Source organism: Monopterus albus, unplaced genomic scaffold, assembly GCF_001952655.1.
Source record: "Monopterus albus unplaced genomic scaffold, M_albus_1.0 scaffold98.1, whole genome shotgun sequence".
Lineage (NCBI taxonomy): Eukaryota > Metazoa > Chordata > Actinopteri > Synbranchiformes > Synbranchidae > Monopterus > Monopterus albus.
This window is the reverse complement of record NW_018127978.1, coordinates 3,094,292-3,104,424: the sequence shown is the minus strand read 5'-3', so window position 1 is coordinate 3,104,424 and position 10,133 is coordinate 3,094,292. Positions and strand designations below refer to the sequence as shown.

General features: G+C 41.4%; 1 protein-coding gene across 1 annotated transcript in view; it reads left to right on the top strand.

Annotated features, from left to right (window-relative positions):
* LOC109965243 (microtubule-associated protein RP/EB family member 3-like) overlaps positions 1–10,133 on the top strand; it is a 17,302-nt gene that overhangs the window by 6,348 nt on the left and 821 nt on the right. Inside the window, exons 2-4 of the mRNA XM_020609094.1 lie at positions 4,563–4,694; positions 7,685–7,830; positions 9,987–10,130. Of these exons, the coding sequence (XP_020464750.1) occupies positions 4,563–4,694; positions 7,685–7,830; positions 9,987–10,130 (422 nt within the window). The remainder of the gene's footprint in view (positions 1–4,562; positions 4,695–7,684; positions 7,831–9,986; positions 10,131–10,133) is intronic.

Sequence of the window (10,133 nt, the reverse complement as noted above, 5' to 3'; positions counted from 1 at the left end):
TCATGATTGATTGTGTCAAATGCTTTTTTTAGGTCAATAAATATTCCCACCGTGTATTTCTTCTCATCCATAGCACTTGTAATGTCCTCCATCAGGTCGGTAATGGCCAAAGATGTCGATCGGTTCGACCTAAAACCATATCGGCAATCAGAAAGGATTTTATGTTTGTCAATAAATGTGTCTAATCTGTTATTAAAGAGTTCTTCCAGGATTTTTGAAAATTGTGACAACAGAGAAACCGGTCTATAATTTGTGAAGTTGTGCTCACCAGATTTATACAGTGGAATAACCTTTGCTATTTTCATATTATTGGGGAACTGCCCAAGTCGAAACGACATGTTAAAAACATGGGTTAATGGTTTGCATATCCCCTCAATTACCCATTTAACAGTTGTCATAGTGATACCATCACTATCACTAGATGTTTTGTTACCACATTTATTCACTATCTTTATAATTTCCTTTTCAAGCAGAGTCATTGTCAAGACCAGTTTCTTTCACTTCAGACTTTTAACGAAGGTTAAGACTTTTTTATCCCGAGGAAACTTAGAAAAGGTGATCCATTTTTTTGTTACTTTGCGATTGGACTATTGTAATGCCCTTTACGTTGGTGCATCTCAGTTGTTGCTGAGGAAACTTCAACTGGTCCAAAATGCCACAGCTCGGCTTCTGTCCAACACTCCCAGGTATGCCCATATTACCCCTGTTCTTCTCACATTACAGTGGCTGCCTGTACATTTTAGAGTTTAGTTCAAGATTCTTATGTGTTCAAAGCCTTACATGGCCTTGCTCCACTCTGAACTTTTATCTATCTATGTTCCTCGTAGAGCCCTGCGCTCTTCTAATAACCTGTCCCCAGTGGTTCCACGGTCCCGATCCAAAAAATGGGGTGACCGCATGCTTTCTGTTCATGGCCCCAGACTTTGGAACTCGCTACCGCTTGAGATTCGGTCTATCACCGAGCTAGCGGTTTTTAAATCCGCATTAAAAATGCACCTTTTTAAACAGGCTTTTGATCTTTAATCTGTTTTATCTGCCTCTAAATGGCATTGTCTACATGTTGTTTTATGTTCTGTGATTATCTTGTTGACTGTTTAGTATTGTTTTATTTGTTTTAGTATTGTTTTAGTCGATAGATATGTCTATACTGTGCAGCACTTTGGGCCCTTCTGAGTTGTAAAGTGCTAAATAAATGCTGCTTATTATTATTTTAGTCAAACCAGCAGCTGATTTTATTTGCTCAGTAGGTTAGGGGTTGAAGTTGCCACAGATTTATGGTAAGAATTAGGATGGAATCCGGATCGATGATGTGTCTCATCTTATGTTAGATTATGGCGGGTTCATTGCTTAGTGTAAGCTGTGGACATGAGTAAAGATCTGCCCTGCCTGTCTGATATCCGATGAATGAATTATGTCAATATCGGACCCGATACCGATATAGGATTGGATTGGACCCATCTCTAATAAACACAAAATTTGACACGTTGACAGTAAAATATGAAGCTGGGCTGCGTGTTTGCTATGGGGCTGGTGTGAGCTGGTTAGCTCAAGCTGTGCTATGCTTGGTGGCAATGGAAAGAGTAGTGCCTCTAGTTTCTTATGACACCCAACATGGCTGAGCGGAACCAGCAGATGATATGTACTGTTATGTTCTATTTAAACTGTCTGTTATATTTATCAGCCATTTATTTTTTTAACTAAAATCTAGGAATTATTGCCAAACAAACAAGCTTGTTAAGGCCTCATCTTTTAGGATTTAAACCTCCACAGCATTTTATGAACTTTTTACAGACAGTTATTTACAGTACCCAGGGATAGACGCAAATATTTTTAAGCACTGGCCCCATGGGCCACAAAGCCCCCATATTTGGTGGGCAAAGTACATTTTTGGTGGTTCAACAAGATAAAAGAGATTTAACACAACACAGCCTTTCTTAACTGTGCCACTTCAATAAATAATTACATTAACAAAATAAAAATGTTTGTTTAAAATGAAAACTCATCTTCCTTTGTAAAGATAACTTTTGTTAGTAAAATAATTTCAGCTTTATGACATCGTCTATGTTCGCAAGTTAAGGTTCCACATTTGGCTTAGCCGGTCTACATTGGAGGGGAGCAGTGGAATACAGTATATATCCAAGATAAGTATATACACATTGAGAGCCAATGTACCAGAGTCAAAAATTTCTCGTGTGTCCGACACACCTGGCCAATAAAGCAGATTCTGATTCTGATATATCCTGACTGGTGGAGGTTAAGACTTAATACTTCCTCAGGATCTATGTAGGAGGACACATCCCCCATCAGATACAGACCGGAATTTTTAAAGCAAGTAGAAAATTCTCCTGTTGTTGATGAGGTGATTGTACATCTGGTACCAGCAGGAACAGAAGGTTTGTCAAACAGTGGCGGCACATTAACTTTGAATAACACAGGGAAATGATCGGAGAATCAAGTTGCATACTTCGGTAATAAAAACAGGCAGCCCATGGGAGATCACAAGGTTCAGTGTATGTCTGAGCTCATGTGTAGGGCTATGCACCGACTGAGTGAGGTTAAAAGAGTCAATAATACTTAAAAAGTCTTTAAACAAAGGGTCAGTTGGGCAACATATATGAATGTTAAAATCACCAAGGATTAAAAGCCTATCAAACTTTGGCAAGATAAAACCCAGGAGATCAGAGAACTACTGAATAAAGTCCTTATTAAATTTAGGAGGACGATAAACCACTACATACAGCAGTGGTTGAGAGAGTTCTATCACAAACAGCTGTAGTTCAAAACTTGAATAAGTGTCCACTTTCAGCTGGCAACATAGAAAACTGTTTTTAAAAACACATGACAGGCCACTGCCTCGACCGTCGTACGGGGGGGAGATGAAGAAGGAACAACCAGGTGGAAGAAGCTCAGAAAATACACAATGCTCACCTTCCTTTTACCAAGTCTCAGTCAGCAATATAAAATCCAGTTACCGCGATATAAAAAAGTCATTCAGAATGAATGTCTTGTTAGCCAATGATCTAGCATTAATCAAACCCATCTGAATTGATAAAACAGGGTTCGGTGGCTGAGACGCATGTCTGAGCGGTCGAAGATCAGACCAATTTACACCTCTTCTCAGATGTCGTGAAAGTCGGTGATATGGATGAGGGGCTGGGAAATTCAGGCCTATGGACCGAAGCCAACCACATAAGAGGCCAGGCCAGCAAGTCATACTAGAATGACAACAAAACCAGTTGGGTCCACGGCGATGGTCAGAGGCATCCGCAAAAGCAGAGGGCCTTTAGGGGGACAGCCACCCAGCTCCTCTTTCCTCGTTTTCTGGTACGCTTCCTTTGTGAGCAGATGAAGTAAGAACACCGAAGATATGCTGGTATCTTTGCCAGTAATAGTGGGACAGTCTTTGAGTTATCCCAGCCTGTTACACTGGGACACGTTTCCATAGACAAACGAATATTAAGAAGGGCGGCACGATCGTACATTAGTAGAGCTGATGCATTCCGAATGACAGTGGACAGAGACAGCATAAACAGTGAAAACAGTAACATACACCGGAGAGGCTGACGGCAAGCCATGAACAGTGGCGCCATCTTGGAAAATACACTTGTCTGACAAAGGCCACAATCAAATGCAGTACTTCAGCTTCCTCTCACAGTCCAAAGGTTGATTGGCAACCCTGTGATAGACTGGCGACCTGTCCAGGGTGTCCGCCTCTCGTTCAATGTCAGCTGGGATTGGCTCCAGCCCCCAGCTCTGTTAAAGGCAGAGCTTGGCCCCACTCGGACCTGGGCAGAAGCAGGGGTGGCCGAGCCTGAGTCAGCACGATCACTCCCTGCTGCTAGGAACAGATGGAAACAGAGGCCAATTTATGCCCACCTGACTCAGCACAACTAAAGCTGCTGGCTCATGCTGATGGAAAAACACGATATAGCAAATGTTCTTGTGTCAAATGCAAGAGCAAAGTAGCAGTTGCTATGTAGAGGCTATGGGCAGAAATAAATTGCATGGCAATGTAATTGTTCAACACAAGGAAAACTTAAATTACCTGATTGGAAAAAAGAAGTCTAATAATTTGGGACACATCACCAAATTCACAGTTCATTAGAAGCTTGCTTTTCATCTAGAAATAAACAGCTATTTTGCATATCTTAAATGAATCATCATAGTGGGAAGTGGTTTGGTCATCTTTTTGAATGGATACAGTACCAAAACAATCTACACAATACAGCTGCAGCTAAATCTTGACAGTTAGAATTGGTCTCATCTGATGATACATTGGGCTGTTACTTTTCTGGAACTGATGATACAAATGAAAGAATAAAGAAAGAGAATGTAATTAAAGTTTAATTAAAAAATACATTGATAGTCTTTAGCTAGTTGCTGTGGGGCATTGATTTATGGCTTTAGAACTGATTTCAGGGCTTATTATTTTCACCCAGTCTAAAAGGCACCACAAATGCTTTTTTATATGCATATTTCTCTGTGCTTTCTGACAAAACAAACCCAATGTTTATGATTGTCTCACTCTTATGTAAACATATATCTGTGTGGTGTTTGTGCAGGTCTGTCTCTTGGGGAGATGGCAGTGAATGGAACACTGAATGCAGGGCATTCACACAATCACTATGAGCTGCTGGCTTGGCTCAATGAAAATTTGCAGACAGGCTTCACCAAGGTGGAGCAGGTATGCACAGGTAATGTGTGTGTGTATGTGTTTACTGTGTGTGTGTTACCATAGCCTGTACATAAAGATGGACAACATCACACCAAGTCGCACCATTTTAGGTAGATACTATCACAATGATTTGTGTACAATTGCTCATTTTCCTCACATTTGTTTTGAATAAGTTATTGATGACATAAAAAGTGGTGTATTTTGATGATTTGTCAGCTGATTGGCAGCCTGATCCCGCAGCATCACCTCATGTTACTGCTATGCAGAATTTAGTTGCAGAATGTCACAGGAAAACCAAGATGGCCACCCCCGTATTCCCAATATATTGGCTTCACTTTTATATTGTGGCAGGAAGTGTTGATATATCATCAGTTTTTATATACAGTCTATGTGGGTTACTAATATAATTAAGCTCAAAGGTTGTACTGGTGACCTGTCCAGGGTGGACCCCGCCTTTTACCCACTGTCAGCTGGGATTTGCTCCAGACCCCCATGACCCTGTTCAACATAAGTGGTATAGATAATCGATGGATGGATAGTACTGGCTTGCCAGTGTGTCTGCCGCATGTGGTGTGTGAGAGGATTCTCACAATCCATGATGTTACTAGCGGTGCAATGCTACCTGTTTACTTACCATAACGGTAAGTTTTAAAGAACACACATTGCAAGTCTGTTAATGCATTGTTTTTATAATGTTAGAGAGAATTGTCGTAAGGCTGAAGAACTATAATATAATAACTGAAAATTACTTAAACACATCTAAAGATGACAAGCATCAGAATAAAACTTTCTCTAATCCTTTAACCCCATTGGTCTCCCACATTAGAAAGAATAGTCGTAAAGCTGGAGAAGTTGCTATATTTGCATTATGCCAGTTAAAGTCAGAATCAGAATCTGCTTTATCGGCCAGGTGTGTTGGACACACAAGGAATTTGACTCTGGTACATCAGCTCTCAATGTGTATGTACATACCCCCATGCAAGGGGCAAGTAAAAAATAAACCAGCATAAGGCTGTGTAATAGTCAAAGTCAAGTCAAAGTGTTTGTTGTCATATGCACAGTACGGAAATGCGTTTCCCTGTACAATGAAATTCTTACTTTGCCGTCCACATGAATGCCACACAATACAAGTGAAATATAAAGTAGATAAATAAGTAACACAAAATCTAAGGCACTTTAAAGCAGCAAAGGAAAAGATATAATAAAAATTTATAAGAATATAATAAGAGAATGTATGCTACATGGGAGCTGTATGTGCACTAGTCAACAGTAAATGTGCAATTATGCATGTGCAAACAGAGAATGTAAACAGTACAGGTCGTCAGTATGTCATTACATGATGTATTTCCTGGTAATAAACTCCTGACAGGTGTTTAGGAGTCTGATGGCAGAGGGAAAGAAAGAGTTTTTCAGTCTAGAGGTCCTGCATTTCACACTTCTGAACCTCCGACCAGAGGGTAGGGGCGTGACCAGTCCATGCTGGGGGTGGGCGGGATCTTGGAGGATGGAGGCAGCTCTCCTCCGTACCCTGCGGTGGTAAATACTCAGCAGAGAGGGCAGTGGAGTCCTGGTGATCTTCTCAGTCCTAATATAACAAAATAAGCAGTATTAACAAGCAACAAACAGTGCAAACTATGCAAAATAAGCAGTATAAACAGGCAGTAAACAATGCAGACAGACAAAGGAATGCTCATTGTGAAATGAGATAAATAGGAATAAAAATAGATTACTTAAAAATAGAGACCTGTACGATCTGTATAATCTGTACAATGTATATTTACAGGTATTGCACTGAGGGTTATCGTCCAGTCATACTGTCGTGGGTTAAATGTTCATCAGAATGACGGCCTGGGGGAAAAAACTGTCCCTGTGCCTGGTTGTCTTGGCGTTCAGTGACCTGTAACGCCGTCCAGAGGGGAGGAGTTCAAACAGATTGTGTTTCGGGTGTGAGGGGTCTGCAGTTATCCTCTCCGCCCTCCTTTTGACAGGTGTACAGGTCTTCCATGGGCTAAAATATGGGCGTTCTCAATTACCCACTTTATTTAGAGTTACAAATCTCTCCTCATCGGTACATACGTATACTGTTGTTTACCCATCTGTGGAGGAGAAATTCAAATTTATTAATGCTGTTGCAGTTTGTCATGCTGTCGACTTTCATATTCTGGCTCGAACATGTCAGGCAGGAGTTGAGGCCATTGTTGAAAACATGGCCTATTTGTCAGTTTTTTTTGTTTGTGCATTGATGTAGCTTCCTCACCAGCAGCAGGAGTTGTGTGTGTTCACAAACTATCCTCTTTTATTTAGGAAGAAGCTGTCAGGTTTTATCATTCTGAAATAATTACAGGCTGTTTGGAGTTGTGATGGGTTCAAAGCTAATCTATAGGTTTCCAAGATTAAACATTAAATGGCTGGAAATGAGCATGCCATGGGCACTTAACTTAAATTAAAAGCCTCTTATATAGTGTAGTAGGCCTACAGTCAAATTCAAACCGGCAAGCAGGGGCCTCCTGTTGGTTATACTAAGACACTTTTTGCATAATGTTGGGGATTTATTATTGTTATTTATTAGGAAATATATTCAATAATGTCACTCCTATATAGTGTCATTAGTGCCACTGAAACACTATCAAACTATCAAATTCAGTTTAACTGCACTGATCTAGTCTTGGTCTTGATGAGACAGAAGGCCACCCACCAAGAACTGTCTGCTGGAAGTTAGACCTTTAAAGGGAGTTTTTCCTCCCCAGTGTCACCAAATGCTTGTTTAAGGAGGATTTGTTGGGTTTTTCTCTATAACAATAATAATAGTAAGGGCTAGACCTTACTTCATAAAGTGTCCTGAGTTGACTTTTGTTGTGATTTGGCACTATACAAATAAAAGAAAATTGAATTGAATTGACTTGGTCTCAAGCCCTTAAGTCTTATATTTTCAAAGCAGGTCTACATGTCACCAGTTCCATGTGTTGATTACTTTTATGTGGTTATGTATGATTTTGTGTGAATATTCAGGTGCAGCCTTTTGCCAGCTGACACACTGGATGTTTCCTCAGTCCCTGGACCTTTCCAGGGTCAGGTTCCAAAGCACTAACATGGTGGACACTATCCACAACTACAGTCTACTGCAAGCCGCATTCAGAAAAGTTGGGGTGGTCCGAGTGAGTATTTTTATAAAAGCAGTTATAGACCAGTAATTCTGAAAATGTTTGATTTGCTCTGTACTGTTTAGACACAAACTAATAAATTAGCCATATATTAGTACATTGTGAATATTCCAGTATCGGTGAACATATTGAGTGACGAGGAAATTCCAGTATAGAAATGGTGAAGATAATGTTGAGGTAGTTTAGAAAGTGTCTCCACCACGTTTGTCACCCAGAGGGCACTGCAAAGTTAATTAAGTGTCCCACCCAGTACATAAGTATGTTGCTCACAATTGAAAACAAATCAAATGTAAGTGATTCATATCAGTGTTTTCTTACTACAGTATATCACAGAAGTGAGTACACCCCCTCACATTTTGTAAATATTTAAGTATATCCTTTCATGTGACAGCACTGAAGAAATGACACTTGGCTACAATGTAAAGTAGTGAGTCTGCAGCTTGTATAACAGTGTAAATGTGCTGTTCCCTCAAAATAACGCAACACACAGCCATTAATGTCTAAACTGCTGGCAACAAAAGTGAGTACACCCCTAAGTGATAATGGCCAAATGGGGCCCAAAGTGTCAATATTTTGTGTGGCCACCATTATTTTCCAGCACTGCCTTAACCCTCTTGGGCATAGAGTTCACCAGAGCTTCACAGGTTGCCACTGGAATCCTCTTCCACTCCTCCATGATGACGTCACGGAGCTGGTGGATGTTAGAGACCTTGCGCACCTCCACCTTCCGTTTCAGGATGCCCCACAGATGCTCAATAGGGTTTAGGTCTGGAGACATGCTTGGCCAGTCCATCACCTTTACCCTTAGCTTCTTTAACAAGGCAGTGGTCATTTTGGAGGTGTGTTTGGGGTCGTTATCGTGTTGGAATACTGCCCTGCGACCCAGTCTCCAAAGGGAAGGAATCATGCTCTGCTTCAGTATGTCACAGTACATGTTGGCATTCATGGTTCCCTCAATGAACTGTAGCTCCCCAGTGCCGGCAGCACTCATGCAGCCCCAGACCATGACATTCCCACCACCATACTTGACTGTAGGCAAGACACACTTGTCTTTGTACTCTTCACCTGGTTGCCGCCACACACACTTGACACCATCTGAACCAAATAAGTTTATCTTGGTCTCATCGGACCACAGGACATGGTTCCAGAAATCCATATCCTTAGTCTGCTTGTCTGCAGCAAACCGTTTGCGGGCTTTCTTGTGCATCATCTTTAGAAGAGGCTTCCTTCTGGGACGACAGCCTTGCAGACCAATTTGATGCAGCGTGCGGCGTATGGTCTGAGCGCTGACAGGCTGACCCCCCACCCCTTCAACCTCTGCAGCAATGCTGGCAGCACTCATACGCCTATTTCCCAAAGCCATCCTCTGGATATGACGCTGAGCACGGGCACACAACTTCCTTGGTCGACCACAGCGAGGCCTGTTCTGAGTGGAACCTGTCCTGTTAAACCGCTGTATGCTCCTGGCCACTGTGCTGCAGCTCAGTTTCAGGGTCTTGGCAATCTTCTTATAGCCTAGGCCATCTTTATGTAGAGCAACAATTCGTTTTTTCAGATCCTCAGAGAGTTCATTGCCATGAGGTGCCATGTTGAACGTCCAGCGACTAGTATGAGAGAGTGAGAGTGATAACACTAAATTTAACACACCTGCTCCTCCTTCACACCTGAGACCTTGTACCACTAACGAGTCACATGACACCAGGGAGGGAAGACGGCTACTTGGGCCCCATTTGGCCATTATCACTTAGGGGTGTACTCACTTTTGTTGCCAGCAGTTTAGACATTAATGGCTGTGTGTTGCGTTATTTTGAGGGGACAGCACATTTACACTGTTATAAAAGCTGTATACTCACTACTTTACATTGTAGCCATGTGCCATTTCTTCAGTGTTGTCACATGAAAGGATATACTTAAATATTTACAAAATGTGAGGGGGTGTACTCACTTCTGTGATATACTGTATGTCCTATGTTTCTTAAAAGCGTAATATCTTTCAGCATATCTCTATCAGATCTTTTAAACTAAACTAAATATTTAAAATAGTTTCACCTAGTAGAACCCACTGTTACAGTCGAATTTTTTTGTGTCTTTTCATTTTTTGGTGAAAATATTTTCTTATTTATGCCATCATTTATTCATTTTCACACCAGCACATCCCCATCGAGGCGCTGATTAAGAGGAACTGTGCGGTGGCTCAGACCTTCCTGCAGTGGTTTAAAGTGTTTTTTGAGGAGAACAACAATGGCAAGGAGTACCATGCCTTGGAGGCCAGAGGGGGGCAGAATATGGTTCCTGCT